General features: G+C 44.9%; 1 protein-coding gene across 9 annotated transcripts in view; it reads right to left on the reverse strand.

The window, feature by feature from the left end:
• Positions 1-20646, reverse strand: part of PCGF3 (polycomb group ring finger 3) — a 533880-nt gene that overhangs the window by 189887 nt on the left and 323347 nt on the right. For all 9 annotated transcript variants that reach the window (XM_029602723.1, XM_029602678.1, XM_029602733.1 and 6 more), the window contains one exon: positions 12156-12266. In XM_029602723.1, the coding sequence (XP_029458583.1) occupies positions 12156-12266 (111 nt within the window). The remainder of the gene's footprint in view (positions 1-12155; positions 12267-20646) is intronic.

Raw genomic sequence — 20646 nt, forward strand, 5'->3', positions numbered from 1 at the left:
CAAGAAAAAAGAAACCAATTTTGGTTCTCAAAGGAAGTGGCTGAAAAAATAAAGGAAAAAAAAAAGAACAGTGTTCAGGAAGTATAAAGGATCCCAAAAAGAATAACAAAGAGAAGAATACCCAGTGAAACAAAGGGAGACGAAGAAAGAAATCAGGAAATCAAAAGGTCAAGCTGAAGAAAGGATTGCCAAAGAGGTTAAAGGGAGGTGAGAAAAACATTTTTCAGATACATCAGAGAAAGAAGGGGGGCCCAAAGTGGTATAAGTAAAATTGAAAGGTGACAAGGAGCAATGTGTAGTCAGATGAAGAAATGGCAGAAATATTAAACAAATATTTCAGTTCGGTGTTCTTTAAAGAAGACTCAGGAGAAGGACCATTGCTGGACGATAAGACCTCAGATGGGAATGGGATAGAAATAATTTATTTTACAGAAGAGAACGTATAGAAGAGCTAGGAAAACAAAGATGACAAGGTCATGGGGCCACATGAGTTACATCCCAGGATACTAATGGAATTCAGAGATGACCTGATGTGTTCGCTGAAAGATCTGTTCAATAGATCCCTGGAAATGGAAGTGGTGCTATGAGATTGGGAAACAGCAGTTGTGGTCTTCAGAAGAGTAGAAGCAGAGATATGGCTGTACATTACAGGCTAGTGAACCTCATCTCTGTGGTGAGAAATTAATGGAGATGCTGAAGTAAAGGATAGTGATAATGTTTAAATCAAAATCAAACTACTATCAAACCCATAACAAAATTACTGCTAGCAACATTTTTATGGGGTGAGCAGCCTTCATGGTAATTCATACGATGCTGCTTTAAGGTGATTTGCTTTTGGATTGGCAATTGTCAGCATATCGGTACTCCAGACTGTAAAAGTCAAGAGCCCAGCGTTGGCTATCACATGAATCCAGTTCTACGTTTTGCATCCACCATTTGTTGTGTTCGTGCCGCTTCTCGCCCTCGCTCCACCCTCTCTACCTTGGAAGCGACTCCCTTCGGCTCTGACGGACAGATGCAGCCGCGGCTTCTCCCTGCCTCTTGGTCCCAGTGTCCCCGGGCTGGCTTGACACTACGGATCTGCCATGTTCCTGATGACGTAAGGGCACGCGCTCCAGACTTTGTAACAGCAAGGGCGCGAACCTCGGGGGCGTCCCCCCGTAGTGACGTCATCCATTTCCACTTTAAAAGGTCTTTGTTTGCTAACCTCTAACGAGTTAGCAAGGAACTCCAACAGGACTTGCTTCGGCAGTCCACGATACTTGCAACAATGATCCGAGTCAGCGAGGGGAATCTTCTCCACTGCTCGGCCTTTTCAAACTTACCAGGAGTACCCACTCCATGGGTGCTCTGCTATCTCTTCTTGATTTCAGATTGCCAAGATGGGATCCGGTACTCGCTCCTTGAGGGCCTACGACCCTGAATACTCAGAAGCTCCTCATTGCCTGGAAGTGATCGCAGACGTGAACACAGTGAGTTCTATTGTAGATAGGAATCAGTACTCGCTCCATGAGGGCCTACATTCCTAGACGTTATTGCAGGTATGGAGATCGTGAGTTACATTGGCAAGATTGCAGATAGGAACCGGTACTCGCTCCACGAGGGCCCATGTTCCTAGAATCCTTTACAGATTCTCTTCTACTCTAGAACCCATTTCATATACAGCTATTGTGAGTTCGTCTTACAGACTGTTTATAGGAACCAGTGCTCACCTACGGCTCTTGTTCCTGAATGTACTGAAGACTATCTGTGGCATAGAGACCATTGCAGACATCTACTATTGTGAGTGTACCATCTTGTATCCAGTATACCCTGTCTACTCACTACTTCTAGTCTCTCTCTGCAGCTCAGCAACCCAGAGATTATATTCCAGTATCAGAAGGACTTCAGCCCTGCCGGACACATCGACTCACTACTGCCACCACTGGTGGTTCAGCTTCCAGCCTAATAAAGAACTTTTTGTGTTTATTTCATATTCTAGCCTAGTCTGTGGTTTCTCTCAGGATCTCCTCCTGGGGGCGCTGTCATCTGCCATCGGCCCAGGGATTCAACATTTCCTCCAAGTGGTCATTCCTTACACTACTGTCACTCTGTGGGAGCCAACCACTACCGACCACTAACTCCGCTTACGGAAGTATTATATAGATAGCTAACCTCCTCTTTCTATGGGACTTGCCAGCAACCTATATATAACAGATTGCTACTCCGTAGCGGAGGCATGATAGATTGCTATCTCAGTAGCGAAGTACAATATATCTATTGTTAGCTCCTCTCCTCAGAAGAGTATCATTGAACAGATTGTCAACTCCTCTTCCCTGGGGAGTTGATCCATAACAGATTGCTACCTCCTTCCCTTACAGGAGCATCTAACAGCAGTTCGCTAAATAATTACTAACTCCACCCTCCTGGCGGGGTACGTACTACAGATAGCTAACTCCTCCCCTCTGGAGGAGCAGATCATGACAGATTGCTAACTCCTCCCTCTTTCAGGAAGAAAGCAGAATAGATTGCTAACTCCGTCCTCGTGGCGGAGTGAGCGATAACAGATTGCTAACTCCTCCCCTCTGGAGGAGGAGAGCGTAACACCATTGAAGCAGAGATCAATATTACACTTGCTTCAAAAGCATCAAGGCTAACTGGTTAAGAGTAGTAATCCCCATGGCTTCTGTTAAGGGTAGTACCTGCCACTCTGTGCAGCTTACCCCCATGTAGTCTTTTCTTCATTTGCAACCTCTAGCTTTTAGGGATCCGCAGTGTTTATTCCATGCCCTTTTGAATTAGTTTACTGTTTTTGTCCTCACCACTTCTTCCGGAAGGACATTACAGGCATCCACCACCCCTCTCCACTAAAATATTTCCTGATGTTGGTTCTGAGTCATCTGCCTTGGAGTTTCATTTCGTGACCCCCCACACAGTTATACAGTTTTCTTTCCAATGAAAAAGGTTTGAAATTCATGTATCATTAAAACCTTTTAGGTATTTGAAGGTCACTCCTCTCTTCCAGGGTATACATGTTTAGATCCTTCAGCCTCTCCTCATAAGTCTTCCAGTTCAGATCCTACACCATTTTGATTGCCCTTCTCTGGACTTCCTCCATTCTGTTGCTATGCTTTTTGAGATATGGGCTCCAGAACTGAACACACTACTTCAGGTGAGGCCTCACCAAGGACCTATTCAAGGGCATTATCACCTCCATACTGGTTATTCCTCTCTCTAAGCAGCCCAGTGTTTTTCTGGCTTTAGCTATCATCTTGTTGCATTGTTTTACCACCTTCAGATGCTATCGTCTCAAGGTCCCTCTCCCAGTTCGTGCACATTAGTCTTTCATCCCCTTATCACATACAGCGCTTTTGGATTGCCACACAACAGATGCATGACTGCACTTCTTTGCATTGAATCCCAGCTGCTAAGTCTTCGACTACTCTTCAAGCTTTCTAAAGTCACTTTTCATAATCTCTACTCCTTCAGGCATGAGTATTCTGTTGCAGATCTTATCATCTACAAATAGACAAAATGTACCTTCTATTTCTTCCACAATGTTGCTTACAAAGATATTGAATAGATCTGTTTCCAAAACAATCCTTTGGCATACCACATAACATCATCCTCTCTTCAGATTAGGTTCCATTTACCATTACATGCTGTCTTCTGCCAGTCAACCAGTTTGTAATCTACTCCATCACCTTGGCACCCACTCCCAAGCTTCTCACTGTATTCATAAGCCTTCTATGCTGGACCATATCAAAAGCTTTGCTGAAATCCCAGTAAATCACATAGAGCCCTCCCTCTTGATTTTATTCTCTAGTTATTCATTAAAAAAAAAAAAATCAATCTTATTTGTCTGATGGACTTTCCCCCTAGTGAATCCATGCTGCCTTGGGTCCAGCAATTTACCGGATTGTAGATAGTTCCATTAACATAAAACTTGGGTGTAACCTGCACAGAGCAACAGTTACTACTCTTAAAAGAAACTTGGAGGTATCCTGCATGGAGTGGCAGTTGCTACCATAAGAAGCTTCCCGGGCAGACTGGATGGATCATTTGATCTTTTTCTGAGATCATTAATATGTCACTATGTTAAATCAACAAACTAAGAGCAACAAACTACTGTGGTCAGATGGTATATTCACCCAAGTTCTGAAGGAACTAAAAGATTAAAATACAGACTTTTACTATTAATCTCTAGCTTCTCATTCAAATAAGCTATGATAGCTGCAGATTGGCGGGTGGCTAATCTAACAACCATTTTTAAAAGTGCTCCAGAAATTATCTGAGAACCTACAGACCAGTGAGCATGAGATCGGTATCAATCAAAATGGTAGAAGCTATTTTGAAAAAGCAAACATATTGACCATGCTAATAGACACAGATTAATGTGGTAGTCACTGTGGATTTAACAAAGGGAAGTCATATCTTACAAATCTGTTAAGATTTTTTTTTTAAGGGGTTAACAAATATGTGGAAAAGGGTGAGTTAGTTGATATAGTGTATCTGGATTTTCAGAAGGAGTTTGACAAAGTTCCTCATGAGAGGCTCATCAGGAAATGAAAATATCCTTTTGTGGAGTGGTAACTGGCTAAAAGGATAGGAAACAGACAGTAGGGCTAAATGGTCATTTATCTCAATGGAGAAACAAATAATGGCGTGCCCCAGGAATCTGCACTATGACTGGTGCTATTTAATACATTTTAAATGATCTGGAAAAGGAGTAATAAGTAAGAATTAAATTTGCTGATGATACAAGCTGTCAGATCGATTCAGAGGAATTGCAAGAGGACATTGGAAAACGGGGGAATCGGGCATCTAAATGGCAGAGGAAATTTCATGTGGCAAGTGCAAAGTGATGCATATAGTGAAGAATAATCAAAACTATAGGCACAAGATGCCGGGTTCCATATAAGGCATTACCACCCAGGGAAAGGATCTTGGAATCACTGTGGACAGTACTTTGAAATCCTTGGCCCAGATCATGGCAATTGTATTAAAAAAACAACCCACATTGTGTATTATAAGGAAAGGAATGGAAAATAAAATGAAAAATACCATATCATCTCTGTATTGATCAATGGTGCAACTGCACCTTGAGTATTCTGTACAGTTGGGTCATCTCATCTCAAAAAAGATAAAGTAGAACTTGAAAAGCTACAGAGAAGGGCAATCAAAATGATAAAGGGGATAGAATGGCTCCCTATGAGAAAAGATTAAACAAGATAGTGCCCTTCAGCCTAGAGAAGAGTCAGCTGAGAGGAAATATAACAGAGGTCTATAAAATCATAAGTAGCGTGGAATGGATGACCGAGACAACTGCGAACTTCCCTGAACGTCGAAAGATCCAGTTATAATGAACTTACTCCTCCCGATTTTTTGGGGATCAGAAAGTACCGGGAATAGAACCCTAGGTCTTGCTGCAAATGCGGAACAGGTTCTATTGCTCTTGACTGGAGAAGGAGGGAGACCTCTTGATCCAGAAGAATGGAGTGTTCGGAAGTTCTCCAGTCTGTAGTGGTGGGGAGTCCAGTGGCAGGGCGAGAAAGTTCAGGTGGTAACCCTGAGCAATGATTGCCAGTACCCATTAGTTGGTTGTGACTGACTGCCACATGTTGTGAAAGTGGCACAGTCAACATCCCACTGGTATGCTTGGCAGAGGAATCTGGCAGCTGCTCTCCAAGCAGAAGTCAAAAACCGGAAGCAGGTCCTGGCTGGGGAGCTGCTTGTAGCTTTTGCTTTCGGGCTTGGCAAGGCTGAGGTTTTTGATAAGGTCTCATAGTACGGGACCATGCTGGTGGTGGATAGGCCTTCCTTGGACGGTAGAACGACTTCTTAGAGTCCTTCCTGAAGGGCTGTCATAAGGAGAAGTCTGAAGGCATTGAGGAGAGCTGTTTAAGGGTCTCATGATGGTCTTTTAATTCAGCCACCATTCATTGGATCTGTTCACCAAACAGATTGTCTCCTACACATGGTGGGTTAGACAGCTGGTCTTGTACTTCTGGGCGAAGATCAGAAGATTTGAGCCTGGCCCACCGTCTTGCCGAAATGGCAGCTGCAGACACTCTGGTAGAGGTGTCAAATATATCATAAGATGTTCGAATCTCATGTTTTCCCGCCTCAAATCCTTTGTTGACAAGGGTTTGTAGCTGGTCTTGGAATTGTTCAGGGAGGGACTCAGAAAGGTCCTGTATCTGCTTGAAGATGACCCTATTATATTGAGTCATATAAAGCTGGTAAGGAGCAATTCGGGAGATGAGCATAGCCCCTTGGAACACTCTTCGACCAATGTTGTCTAGGAACTTTTGCTCCTTAGCAGGTGGGGTAGATGAGTGAGGTTTCAACCTTTTTGCCCTCTTTTGAGCCGACTCTACTACAACTGAGTGGTGGTCGAGCTGGGATTTTCGAAAACCTGGGGCTGATTGCACTAAGTAAGTAGTGTCAGCCTTTCTGTGTACTTGAGCAATTGATCCAGGATTTTCCCAGTTCTTTTTGAGGAGATCCAGAATAACTTGGTGAATGGGTATAGAGGTAATCACCTTGGAGGCATCCAGGAATTGGAGTAACTCCATCATCTGGTGCCTGTCATCCTGTTCCGTCTGAAGTTGAAAGGGAACGAACTCAGATATTTCCTTCACAAAATTTATGAAAGAGAGGTCCTCTGGAGGAGAAGTCATCGGTGTCTGATGAAGTATCATCACCCCAAGTGTCATAAGGGTCAGCAGACTGACCTGTAGGACAAGAAGGAGGTTGGATACCTGAAGGCCCCGGGCGAGGCTCCGAGAAAATCGAAGGAATCCCTGGGGGCACCGAAGGCATCGGCGCTGGCATCGAAGGCGCCGATGGACGTATCGGCACCGTGGATGAATCGGTGGCGAGGGACGAATTGGCAGCGATGGCTGAGGCAAAACTCCCTATGGAGGAATGCAAAACGGTGTTTCTCCTCCTGATGAAGCTGTCAACGGGGAGGGCACCGGAGCCATCGGAGACCCGGGATCCATCGGTGGAAGGGAGGCCATCAGCGCCTCCATCCGGGATAGCAGCCGTGCCAGCACTGCGGGAATCGGGTCGATGACTGGTTCCACAGCCGGTGCCAGTGGAACCTGGAGACGTTGCATCACCTTGTCGATGGCCTTCTGAACCAGCCGGTCCAGTTCTTCTCAGAGACCTGGAGCAAGCAGCCCCGGAACAGAAGAGGGAGGCAGAGGCACAGTCGGAAGGACCACCTTTACAGGCGGAATCGCAACTCCCAAACCCCGAACAGGTGAGGGTGGCCTTGATGACCCGGTCGCAGGAAGGGTCGGTGCCTTTCCTGGACGGGGCTTCTTAGACGGTGGCGAGGTCGATGATTTTGCTCCCTCGACGGTCCGAGTCTTACGATGTTGATGGCGATGTTTTTCCCTGCGATCCCCTCGATCTTGAGGGGGAGTAGAAGGTGTCGACAACCATGAAGACATCGATGGCGGTCGGTGGTCAATGCTGGCGCGAAGTCGAAGGTGCCGGTTCCGAAGACATCGATGCGATGGACGGTGTCGGCGTCTGAGCACAGAAGAGGAGTTCCATTTTCTCCATTCTGGCCTTGCGACCCTTAGGTGTCATAAGGGCACATTTAGTGCAAGTCAGGACATCATGCTCATGGCCTAAACACATTACACAGGCTCCATGGGGGTCTGTGATAGACATAGTGCGAGTACAGTCTGGGAACCCCGACGCCATGGTCATAGAAAAAATTGAGCCGCAGTCCAGTCGACGGCCAGTAGGCCGCAAGGGCCAAACTTGACGGTAATCGACGGAAAACGGTCAAAAAACTTACCGGAGTACCGCGGCTAGAGAAAAGTTAGAGGAGGGACCCCTATGGGGCAATTTAACTATAGATAATTCCGTGAGGAAAATTCCTGTCAGGAATCTCTTCAGAGCTCCTAAACCGCGAGGCTACTGCTGCGCGGAAAAAAGAAGACTGAAGGGGGACCCCCTGCTGGCTGCAGGGTTAGTGCCATGCTGGGCATGCCCAGTAGGAGCCAGTCAAAGTTCTGGAAACGTTGACAGAAGTTTTCCGTGATTGGGCTCCATCCTGATGTAGTCACCCATATGTGAGGACTACCATCCTGCTTGTCCTGTGAGAACTGATAGGACATTCTTAGTATAACAGGCTCTATGTGAGTTTCCTGCTGGAAAATGAAGTCAAGCATATGTTCTGCTACATGTGTGGAAAAATCAAATGTCTGAGAAAAGCCTAGTATAAATATCACTGATAACAATTCCTGTTGGAGGTGAATGCATTTTATCTACCTGAAATCAGATTATACTTTTCTGTTTCAAGAGCCTGAATTGTCAACCAGGTCTGAAGGGACAAACTCCAGTTTTTATTTATTTTTTTTTTAAATCTCCTCAAACCCAGTAGTAGGAATCAGAACACAACAGAGTCTGAAAAAAAGGATTTAAAAATATTTAGTACCTCACTCCCTGATTTTTCCACCTTAGGCGGATGCTCATAAGAATACCCAGCAAGTCATATTGAATTAAGAAGAACCATGCCAGTATCATGTAACCAAGATTCTGTTACGAAAATCATATCAAATTTCCATTCAGTAAATAAATAATTGGGACTGTGTTTTCCACAGAATGCATATTAAGACCCATATTAATACAGTCCAGGCTTAAAAAGTAATCAACAGCTTTAACAAAAAAATTCAATGGAGTTCTAATAAAATAAGTCATAATCAGATGGCAAATCTCAAGAAGCTTACCCCTAGATTCATCAAAACATGTTAATGCATTGAAAACGCCTGCGATGAAAAAAAGGGGCGCTTATGGAAATTTTTGAATTACCGCACCACGCGGTAATCCCTATTTTTGCATATTGCGCTAAAGGGGGAGAGAGAGAGAGACTATCTACAAGGCCCTCATAGTAGTGAAGTATTTATATCACTACAGGAGCACCATCTAATAGGTTGAGGTGAAGTGTTGGTTTAGAGTTTAAGGGCCAGTTTTGCATGTAGAGTCAGATGTACGAACAGCACAGTTCACACCTTGGTGAAAATTTGACATCATTTGGAGTGAGGAAAGTGAGTCCATCAAACTAGGGTGAGAGAACATAGTAGAAATTTCAACTTTTTGAGACTTTCCTCACTCCAAATGATGTCAAATATTCACCAAGGTGTACTGTGCTGTTCGTACATCTGACTACATGTGAAACTGACCCCTAAACTACCACCAACACCTCACCTCAACCTATTAGATGGCCCTCCTATAGAGATATAAATAGGTGCACACAGTGAGGCCCTCCCCAGAAGCGCGCTCTCTCTCTCTCTTCTCCCAAGCCCAGATATGGCCAAAATGCAATTCAAAAACGTTATCGCAAATTGCGTTATGGCCATTTCAGGCATATCGCACAGCCTAATACCAGGAAAAAAGGTGTAGTTATTTCCAGCATTAAAACCGTGCGATTTTGTCCCTCCTTTACCTAAATCCCACCTAGACTCCTCCCCAATCCCGCTCCTCCAAAAAATTTGCATTCGCGCCGTGCGTTATGAACAATAAAGCATGTGTTATAGCATTAACACGTTATCGCGTGCGTTAACGCCATAACGCATTTTGATGAATGACCCTGTGAGATTGTGAGAATGAAGACCTTGCCACATAATGGCCAAGAGCCTACAAAGTATTTATAAGCTGGGCATTATAAAATAATCCTTTACTCTAGCATATCTTGTATGGCCAATGACTAGCGTAAAAGAAAAAAACAATACTTAAGGCTAGAGGATGGGAATAAATCAAAAAGCTTGGGGTTACCTACACGGAGCGGCAATTACTACCTTGGAAAGCTTGCTGGGCAGACTAGATGGACCATTTTGGTCTTTTTCTGCCATCATTACTATGTTACTATGTTAACACTTAGAGAGCTACTCTCCCTTTATTCTCCCTTGAGACTGGCCCAGCTGAAAGAGACTCTCCACGGGTCCTAGATCAATATAAAGTGCAGCAATATTTATAAAGAGGCTCCTGCCCCATCATCTGACAATGCAGAGCTCTGGGAAATAAAAATATGCTCACTCAGGACACATGAAAGAGTGCACAGTTCCATAACAGAAGAAGATAGGAAGGGGTTAGCCAAAGGACAAAAAGTTTTACCTGAATCATTAAAGATAAGTGTGTGTCCCCTCTATCTCTCTCTCACTTCTACAAAGGTGGGCTTGGTTACCATTTATATAGCATTAGAGCAAAGGTTTAAGGCAGGGTGTCAAGCATAAGGCCTGTGGACTGTTAGCGGCCTAAAAGATTCCTTCATTTGGCCTGTTGAACACCCCTGGAAGCCAAGAGGTGACAACAGCCTGCAGTCCTGGTGCAGTGTCCTTAAAGCATCTGTCTATTCTTAAGGTCCATTTCTCAGTGCTTATTTGTGTGGATTTACTACCTGCCATTTTGAATATGAAACTCACCCAAAGCAGCGTTCAACATATTAAAATGGCAGCATGCAATCAGAGACCAGTAGGTAGCAGCTAACTATTCCAGACTGAACAAGATGGACACTAAGGACAAAATCTGAAATAAGCAAACATTTCAACAAAACAATAGGTTACAGCAACACATTCAAGGCACTCATATATGGTGCTGGGCAGTTTACAGCAGTCAGTTTATTCTGATACAAGTAGGGAGCATATTTCAGCCATCTTCCAAGGTGGAGAAGGCAGTGGGTTTCGCTTAGAAGAGCCAGGCTTTTACTTACTTTTTGAATTATGCCGGGCTAACAGTGCGCTCCACTGCAGCGCACTGTTAGCCCGGGTTTGGCCGCCCATTTGACGCGCTAGCTTTACCCGTTATTCAGTAAGGGGTAATAGCACGTCGAAAACGTGCAGCCAACCCCCCCCCCCCCCCCCCCCGAAACTAATAGTGCCCACAACATGCAAATGCATGTTGATGGCCCTATTAGTTATTCCCACGTGATCCAGAAAGGCTGGCGTTAATTTCTGCCGGCACCAGGAAAGTGTACAGAAAAGCAGAAAAAACTGCTTTTCTGTACACCCTCCGACTTAATATTATAGCGATATTAAGTCAGAGGCCCCAAAAATAAAAAAAATTTTTTTTTAAAAAATATTTAAAATCGGCCCACGGATCGGAAGACGGACACTCAATTAATGCGGCATCCGTTTTCCGAACCCGTGGCTGTCAACGGGTTTGAGAACAGACGCCGGCAAAATTGAGCGTCGGCTGTCAAACCCGCTGACAGCCGCCGCTCCTGTCAAAAAAAGAGAGGCTAGGGACACGCTAGTGTTCCTAGCACATCTTTTTACCACGGGCCCTAATTTGCATAGGCCACCCTCCTGAATCGCGCGCCCATGCGAGTGGCCTTTGCATGTGCCGGGAGAGCGGGTGCTCACCGGCTCTCCCACGTGTTTTTCTGTATCGGCCTGTTTGTTAGCCTTTCCTCCTGTGCAGATACATTGCAGAGGAGTGTGACCATGCTGTGCTCCCTCCCTTCTGAGGGAGGGTGATATCAAGAAGACAGGAAAACAGAGTGTAAGGTATTAGAATGGAGGTAAGGGAAAGACAGCTATAAAGAGCCCATCCCTAGATTAGGTGCAAAGAAGCCATCTTTTAGGCATTTATTTGATTGCTGGTATATTTCAGAAACAGAAATCCTTGCAACATTTCTAAATATTACCCCACTATTATTTGTGGGAGCTTAGAAGTACCAGTACTTCCCCATTGTCATAAATAGTGGAAGTACCAGTATATCTTCATTCCTCCCACATATTGAAAAATTGCTTTGTGCTACCTTAAGTCTGGCAGCGTGAGAGAGTGAGTTTCTGTCTCTAAAGGAGGGTTGTTGATGAGCAGTGAATCAAGTTTGGCTAGGGTGATGGGGAAGAGATGGAGGATATTAAAACTAAGAAGTGCCAGCCCTCAGACAATAACAGAAAATAAGGAAGGCACTCTGACCATACAGATATAGTTGGTGGGTACTGTCTCCCCCCACCCATTGACTTCAACATCTGAGTGGTACCCTCTTGCCCCTTGTGACTGGCTGTTTTAAGTACATTATTTCCAATCTGACCTGACATTGCAAAGAATTTAACAACCCTGGATTACAGGTTTTTGGTTGGGGTTTTTTTTGGGGGGGGGGGGGGGGGGGGTGTTAGATAAGTAGGCAAAACAAAGTCTCTTCTCACCATTTCGATGTGCATCTGTATGCTGTTTCGTTATATAGGTTTCTCCTTTGATTTCTCCAGGGACTTCCATACCAAGTTTGTGATAGAATTCTCTTTGCTTCCTCATTTCCGCTGTTGAAAATGGTAAATTTTTATTCAACATATATCTAATAACTCATTAAAGCAATTAGGAACTTTTTAAAAAAGGGATGTTTAAATACTTCGCTATAGTACTGTTGGAACACTTTTTATCCTAATGCAAAAAGCACTGTGCTCTCCAGGGAAGCAGAGAAGCTGGGATTGAAAGGAAATTGAAAAACCAAAAAGACAGAATTCTTGTGTACTATTCACTAAAGGACATTTGTAAGAACTGCATACAAGAAACACCACTACATGTTGAAGGGAAGCAACCCCTAGTTCATTAATGGGAGACAGAATATACATAACAAGCAGAACCAGAAGTAAACAAGGCAGTTGGGACAGATGGGATACCCTCCTACAGCATGAGCCTCTATTAAGTTATGTGAGAAACTCTTATAACAGGTGCCAGTTTCAATATCTGTTAGTGAAAAAAAGCAAGCAAGAAAAGCCATTCTGTATGAAGGGAGGTGGGATTTTTGTTACATATATTGTTCATTTTGATTAATAATTCTTGAGAAAATATGCAGAAAATAGAGACTTCATTTTCACCTACCACCCTATATTCAACTATGACTTCAGGAACTTGCAGTAGTGTTCCTACAGATGTAACAGCTATTCATACACATGGCAATTATGAATCCATTTGAACATTTCTTTCATTGTATAAAAATTAATTAGTTTAAACTGTACTTTGTCATTCTCCAATGGTTCTACTTTTCATCAAGTCACAATCATAGACCATGTGCTTCAGTATGTGTAAAGTCAAGAAGTTTTCCAGTTAAATTATAGAGCTTTACTAAGAACAAAGCGCTGATTGCACTGCACCTCCAGACACGATTTTCTGGGTTTTATGAAAGACCAGAGTTGCTCAATAATAATATAGCTCAACTGACTCACATGCACTCTCCTTTTAGCGCCATAGACTTGCTACATACTGTTGAAAAGCAGATGGACTGCTCCTCTTTGGGATGTTGGCGATATTTCTTTGCAGCATTTAATGAAGTTTGAACAAAATCTAATATTATAAAACACCTACAAATCTGAACTTTAGGTGTTTTATAATAAGTTAAAATGGGCAAGGCTAGTACTTATTACTTAATATTACCACTGTCATATCTGTTCACTTTGCTGTGCTTGCCCCATGATCCTCTTGGAAAATGTGCATAGACTTACATTCATACAGTAAAAGGCACTGGTACCAGCATGCATTCACCCTACTGCAAAATCCTCTCCTCTTTTCAACTCATTCCTGGTATTCTTTTTAGAATTGGGGACTGAATTTGCCCTTCAACAGTCCTGGTGAACATGCTACATCCTAATTCCATGCAACCCTTGGATGAATTTCATCCAGTCTTTACTGCTTTCTCAATTTTACATGGCTCCCGTCTTTCCTTGAATACAGAAACTAGGGCCTGGATCTCAAACATAACACTAAGGGGTGTAAGTACTAACCGCCATTGAAACCATCATGATATGAGTAACTTACCTGCTTTAAACACTAGTTTTATACTGAGCTTTAAAGCCCAATGTGCAAAATAGGCAGCATACAGAACAATTACTATGGTTACAATAAAACAATACTTTACTGACATAGTAATGCAGTCTGTGCTCTACATATATATTCAGACAGTCCGGATACCAAAGATTGCTGGATAAACTTACTGGCTAACTTTGGAAGTATATTCAATAGTGCAGCCACATTATTGCATATAGCTATCTTAAAGTTAGCTGGCTAACTTTGAGACAGCTCTTTGGCTTAGCCAGCTAAGTTTGGTTGAGCCATCAGGCTACCTTTGAATATCAGAGATAGACAGCTTACTTACAGGCCGATACAGTACAGTGCGCTCCAATGGCGTGCACTGTTAGCCCGGATTTGGACGTGCATTTTCGACGCGCTAGCTTTACTCCTTATACAGGCGTGTCGAAAACGCGCATCCAACCCCCCCGAAACTAAAAGCGCCTGCAACATGCAAATGCATGTTGATGGGCCTATTAGTTATTCCTGCGTGATTCAGAAAGTAAAATGTGCAGCCAAGTCGCACATTTTAATTTCTGCTGGCACCAGGGAAGTGTACAGAAAAGCAGAAAAAACTGCTTTTCTGTACTCCCTCCGACTTAATATCATGGCGATATTAAGTCGGAGGCCCCAAAATTAAAAAAAAAAAAATTTTTTTTAATTTTTGATTTTTTTTTATCGGCCGGCGGCCCGCGGGTCCGAAGGAGGACGCTCAATTTAGCCGGTGTCCATTTTCCAAACCCGTGGCTGTCAGCGGGCTCAAGAACCAACGCTGACAGCCGCCGCTCCTGTCAAAAAGGAGGCGCTAGGGACGTGTTAGTGTCCCTAGCGCCTCTTTTTACCGCGGGCCCTAATTTGCATCTTCTTCCCCCCAGAATTGCGTGTATAGGAGAGTAGTCTGTGCGCGCGCTGGAAGAGCGGGCACTCGTCCGCTCTCCCGCGACTTTTACTGAATCGGCCTGTTAGCTGGCTAATTCAACTCCTCCCAGTTATGCCCCTGGAACAACCCTAACTTATCTGGCTCAATTCTAGCATCCTAACTTATTAGCTAACTAAAATTTAGTCAGATAAGTGGCAAATATTAATTTAGTTGGCTAACTTCTGAGTTACCAATATAAATCTACATGAATCACCACTGAACGTCAGCGATACTCATCTAATCAGAAATAAATCAAAAACAGCACGTGGCTGCTGTGATCGTTGACGAATTGTATTTCACTGCGTTTTTTAAACAATTTTTTTTACTATCTTCAAAGTGTGTACTTTAAAAATAATCACTTAATTACCCTACATTCTGTGAAACAAAACTTTCAAAAATAATTTCTTGCAAAGAATTCTTTTTTAAAAAAAGTTGTTTGAAAAAACGTTTGTGGAGAGGTGGAAATTTCATATATAATGTAGGCAACTCAATACCAATACATAATTGGAATATAATCATCAATTCCCACCACCTCCACTAGAACAATTATTTATATTTTTTTTAGAAAATTTTTTTGACGAAAGATTATAAATTCCAAAATGTTCAAGGGACAACCGTGTGGGAAAAAATTTTTTTTTCTTTGAAGTAGAAAAAAATACCAACTTAACTTAAAGCGGGTCCATCTTAGACTTCCACACTGGCGTAGTAAATGTCCAATGATTTTAAATCACTCCCGACACAAACAGTTCGTGTTTCAGATATAACTCCTTCCTCAGGGGAATGTCTTCAATGATGTTCGCCAACCTTGAAGAATTCTGTGCCTCGCCAAAACATTTTTCAAAGTGTGATTCAAGTTTAGCTGGAAATCAAAAGTAGTTGTTCGCCGCATCTGGTTCGGAAAGGAACACAGCCAGCCAGATGCGGCGAACAACTACTTTTGATTTCCAGCTAAACTTGAATCACACTTTGAAAAATGTTTTGGCGAGGCACAGAATTCTTCAAGGTTGGCGAACATCATTGAAGACATTCCCCTGAGGAAGGAGTTATATCTGAAACACGAACTGTTTGTGTCGGGAGTGATTTAAAATCATTGGACATTTACTACGCCAGTGTGGAAGTCTAAGATGGACCCGCTTTAAGTTAAGTTGGTATTTTTTTCTACTTCAAAGAAAACATTTTTTTTTCCCACGGTTGTCCCTTGAACATTTTGGGATTTATAATCTTTCGTCAAAAAAATTTTCTAAAAAAAATATAAATAATTGTTCTAGTGGAGGTGGTGGGGATTGATGATTATATTCCAATTATGTATTGGTATTGAGTTGCCTACATTATATATGAAATTTCCACCTCTCCACAAACGTTTTTTCAAACAACTTTTTTTAAAAAAGAATTCTTTGCAAGAAATTATTTTTGAAAGTTTTGTTTCACAGAATGTAGGGTAATTAAGTGATTATTTTTAAAGTACACACTTTGAAGATAGTAAAAAGAATTGTTTAAAAAACGCAGTGAAATACAATTCTTCAACGATTACAGCAGCCACGTGCTGTTTTTGATTTATTTCTAACTTCTGAGTTAGCCAGCTAAACGCTTTTTATTATGGACCTCATAATATTTCCCCACACAAACAGGCCCAAAGTGAAAGGGCTAGGTAGTGTTGAAAAACCCAATAGTCATGCTCCTCAATTCAAAATATGAATTGGCCTCCGTGTTCTAAAAACCCACCCCCATCCGCGATCAGATCTCTGGACCAACACCTCCCAGCTGTAATTGGGCCCCTGGATTCACAACTGTACTACCTACCACCCCAAACCTCTATTTACTTGCTTCAAAGGTCTCCTCAATCTTCACCAGCAAGATGGAACTGGTTTCCCTCTTGCTAGCTGTAGCATCATATATAAAACAGCATGGCAGATGCTGACCCAAATGCCAAAACATGTTCTTTCAGTTTCTTCTCCTTTGTTTTCTCCAGTCTCATTTTCTTCCCGCTACATCTCCTCCTCATATTTCCATCTTCCCCAGCCCTCCCTCTCCTTGCAGATAATCTCTCCCCATCCAGCCCAATGTTCATAAGTACTGTCCCATTTAAAAGTAACATAACAGAGAAAAATACAAGCAAAAAAATAAAACAAAACGCATGAGAACCCAAGTCCGCGGGGTGGTGGGCAGGATTCCCGAGGACTATCATCCTGCTGTCCTAAGAGAACACCTGTTACAGGTAAGCAACTGCGCTTTCTCCTGAGACAAGCAGAATGGTAGTCCTCACAGATGGGTGAATATCAAGCTCCAGGTTAACCCCAGCAACAACCAAGACCAACAGTTACCCAACAAGGTGCCAACGGGCATAACAACTCCAGTGCTGTTGGTCAGTAGGGAGACGGCCTGGTTCCAATCAGGGGCCCTAGGAAAGAAGATTTGGGTTTAAGCCTGGAAAAGATTGCATAGGACAGATTGGCCGAAGGCACTGCCTAGCCAACCATCTTTGTCTAAGCAGTCGTGGGCAGCGAATGTGTGCAGGGAACTCCACGTTGCTGCCTGGCAAATGTCAGCGACTGGAACTGCCTGCAGGTGGGCTACTGACGTTGCCAAGGCCCTCACAGAGTGAGCTTTGATTTGGCTTTCAAGCTGAAGGCTCGCTTGTGCATAGCAGAAGGCGATGCAGTCCGCTAGCCAGTTAGAAAAGGTCTGTTTTCCCTGTTTTCTGCAGCTCCCAGCCTGTTGTTATCGAAAGAAACAAAGAGCTGAGTGGATTGCCTGTAACTCGCTGTGCGTTCCAAATAGAAAGCTAGAGCCCTCTTGCAATCCAACATATGGAGAGTCCGTTCACCTGGATGGGAATGAGGCCTTGGAAAGAATGTAGGCAAAACAATAGACTTATAGATGTGAAAATCAGTTACAAGCTTAGCAGGAATCTAGGGTGTGTACGCAGGTGGGTATGTGACCAAGGCCTGAAGCTCACTAACTCTACGAGTTGAAGTGATCACCACCAGGAATATAACTTTCCAGGTGAGGAACTTCGTGTCACAGGAGCGCAAGGGCTCATAGGGAGGACGCATGAGCTGTGTCAGCACAATGTTGAGGTCCCAGTGCCCCTTTGCAGGAGTCGCTCTTGACCAGTCATCCAAGTAGGGGGAAGACATGAACCGCATGGCACCTGAGGTGTGCTGGCAACATTGCCAAGCACTTGTGAAGATACGAGGGGCTGAGGTCAAGCCAAAGGGCAGCACCCTGTATTGGTAGTGAGTCTTCCCCAGCACAAAGCGAAGGTACTTTCTGTGCTTGGGGAAGATGGCAATGTTGGTGTATGCGTCTTTGAGATTGAGGGAGCAGATTCAGTTTCCTCTTTTGAGGAGGGGAATCAGGGTGCCCAGAGAAACCATTTTGAACTTTTCTCTGGCAAGAAACTTGTTCAATGCTCTGAGATCGAGAATGAAGCGTAAACCCCCAGTCCTCTTTGGTATAAGGAAATACCTCAAATAGAACGCTTGGCCTTGCTGAGGACGAGGAACGGGCTCTACTGCTCCTGCCGCAAGAAGGGCAGATAGCTCTGTTTGAAGTATGACTTGCTGGGCGGATGAACCCCAAGATGGACATGGGGAGAGTCCCCTGGGATACTTCTGAAATTGAGACCATACCCCTGGCAAATTATGGTAAGGACCCAGTGGTCTGAGGTGATGGCCGCCCAGTGGTGGGCAAAGCAAAGTAGTCTGCCTTCCACTAGGGGATCCTGCTTCAGGGGTACATCTTGCTGGGCCATGCTCCCTTGCTGCCAGTCAAAAGCCAGTAGCCGGAGTCTGCTGGGGGGGCCAGGCTCCCGCTGTTGACGGGAGCGGACCCTGGAGCTAGCACGGGGTGTGCGAGTCTGAAAGGCAGGGGGTAATATTTCCTCTGCCTGTAAAAGGACTTCCTGGAGCCAGGTCTGGTAGATTTCCTGGCAGAGGATGGAGGGTCTGAAGCACTAGTGGAGAGTTGTTGAAGGGTTTCGTGGTGATCCTTCAACTGAGCAATCGCATCTCTGACCTTATCTCCAAAAAGGTTTTCACCTGTATGTGATAGGTCAGCCAGCTTCTCCTGCACCTCTGGTCAAAGATTGGAAGCACCGAGGCAGGCCATCCTATGGGTGCAGATTCCCACGGCAGCCACTCGAGCTGCTGTGTCAAAAACATCATAGGTGGATTTCACCTCATGTTTCCCGGTTTCCAGACCCTGCTGCACAGCTGCAGAGAATGACTTCCACAGGTTTTGGTTGTACTGAGTCATGTACAAATGGTAGGAAGTGATACTGGCAATAAGCATAGCACCCTGAAAATCTTTCCTACCCAGAGCATCCAGTTCCCTATGCTCCCGCCCCAGAGGGGCAGAGGCATGGATGTGGGAGCGTTAGGCCTTTTTGAGTGTGGACTCCACAACTACAGACTGGTGAGGGAGATTACACCTCTCAAAACCTAAGGCCTGCTGTACTAGGTAGGTGGCATCTGCCTTCCAATTCACTGGGGAGATGGATATCGGGTGTGTCCACATCCAAAGGAGAAGATCCTTAAAGATGTCATGGATGGGAATAGCTCTCATCTCCTTAGGAGTGCTGACAAATCTGAGGACCTCCAACATTATATTTCACGCATCCTCCTCAGCGAGAAGCTGGAAGGGGATAGCTTCGGCCATGGCCCTGACAAACCCGCAAAAGAGAGGTCCTCTGGAAGGGACAGACGCCTTTCTTCCGGTGGTGAAGGCTCTGGACAGGGGGTCGTCAGAGACCTCAGATGAGGATTCTGAAGGTCATAAGGGCCTTCTTCCTCGCTGAGGTAATCGCGGGACCTACGTGGGTGAGGCCTGCGCGAATCCCTGGCCCTGGGCTCTGAGGACCGCAAAGGCACAGAGGTCATCGATCACTAACAGGGGCACCGGGGCTCATGTGGGGCCAGAGGGTCCAGGCAAAGGCCCAGGAAACCAAGGCTTTGGGACTGCGGCACAGACGCATCTCCCTCCTCAGAGGACCCAATGATGGGAATCGCTCCTAAGGGAGGCATCTGTGGCCGCTGGGAAGCTAAGGGTCCCTCGGGCACCGGCTACGTTGGGAGGGCACCCAAGAGGACGCCCAGATGCTCGAGCAGGGGCACCAAGATAGACGGCAAAGGCTCCGGCACCAGTATAGAGGGCAGTGGTGGGGTGGCTCAATGCTCCGTAGAGCTCGGAGCACCGCTCTCTGCACCCGCGATCCAACTCCTCCTGGAATTCCGGTGAGGACAGGACTGAGGGAAGGGGATGAGGCGTCACGTTGTCTCCTTGGTTCTTTGAGGGGGCACGTTGCCTAGCACAGGTGTCGGTGGGGAACACCTGTGACTAATGAGTTTATTGGAGGATGGTGCCTCCATACCATGGGGTCGAATCAGTGGTGGTATGGCAGCCGCTGACACCGCGCCAGAACTAGAGCCATGTGCTGACAGAGATCGGTGTCTATGCTTGCGGGATTACCCACGGTGCTTGGCCCGGTCTTTCCCTGGCGCTGAGGAGGTAGAGGATCCCGATATCCTGGAAATCGGTGAAACCATAGGGGATTGGTCACCGGCTCCTCGGTCTGTAGTCTATGCCATCGGGGGTGTGGCGAGGAGAAGCATAACGAACAGATCCCCTGGACCCCCGGGTTATTGATGACTCCACCGTGAGAGTGGATAGAGATTTTTTGGAACCAAAAGGTTTCTCCATTTTGTCGAGGCAAGCACGACGGCCCTTGGGGGGTCGTCTGAAGTCACAGCTGATACCCTCAGACGTCGTGCGATGTCTCCAGGCAGAGGATGCAAACCTCATGCGGATCCATGATGGACATAGTCTGCGGACACTGGGGCACCAACGAAAGCCGGACACTACCATGAAAAAGAGCCGGTGTGCGGTCAATGACCAGGGGCCACCAGGAATCGACCGCGAGGAAGGAAGAAAAATGT

This window comes from Rhinatrema bivittatum, chromosome 1 (assembly GCF_901001135.1).
Source record: "Rhinatrema bivittatum chromosome 1, aRhiBiv1.1, whole genome shotgun sequence".
NCBI lineage: Eukaryota > Metazoa > Chordata > Amphibia > Gymnophiona > Rhinatrematidae > Rhinatrema > Rhinatrema bivittatum.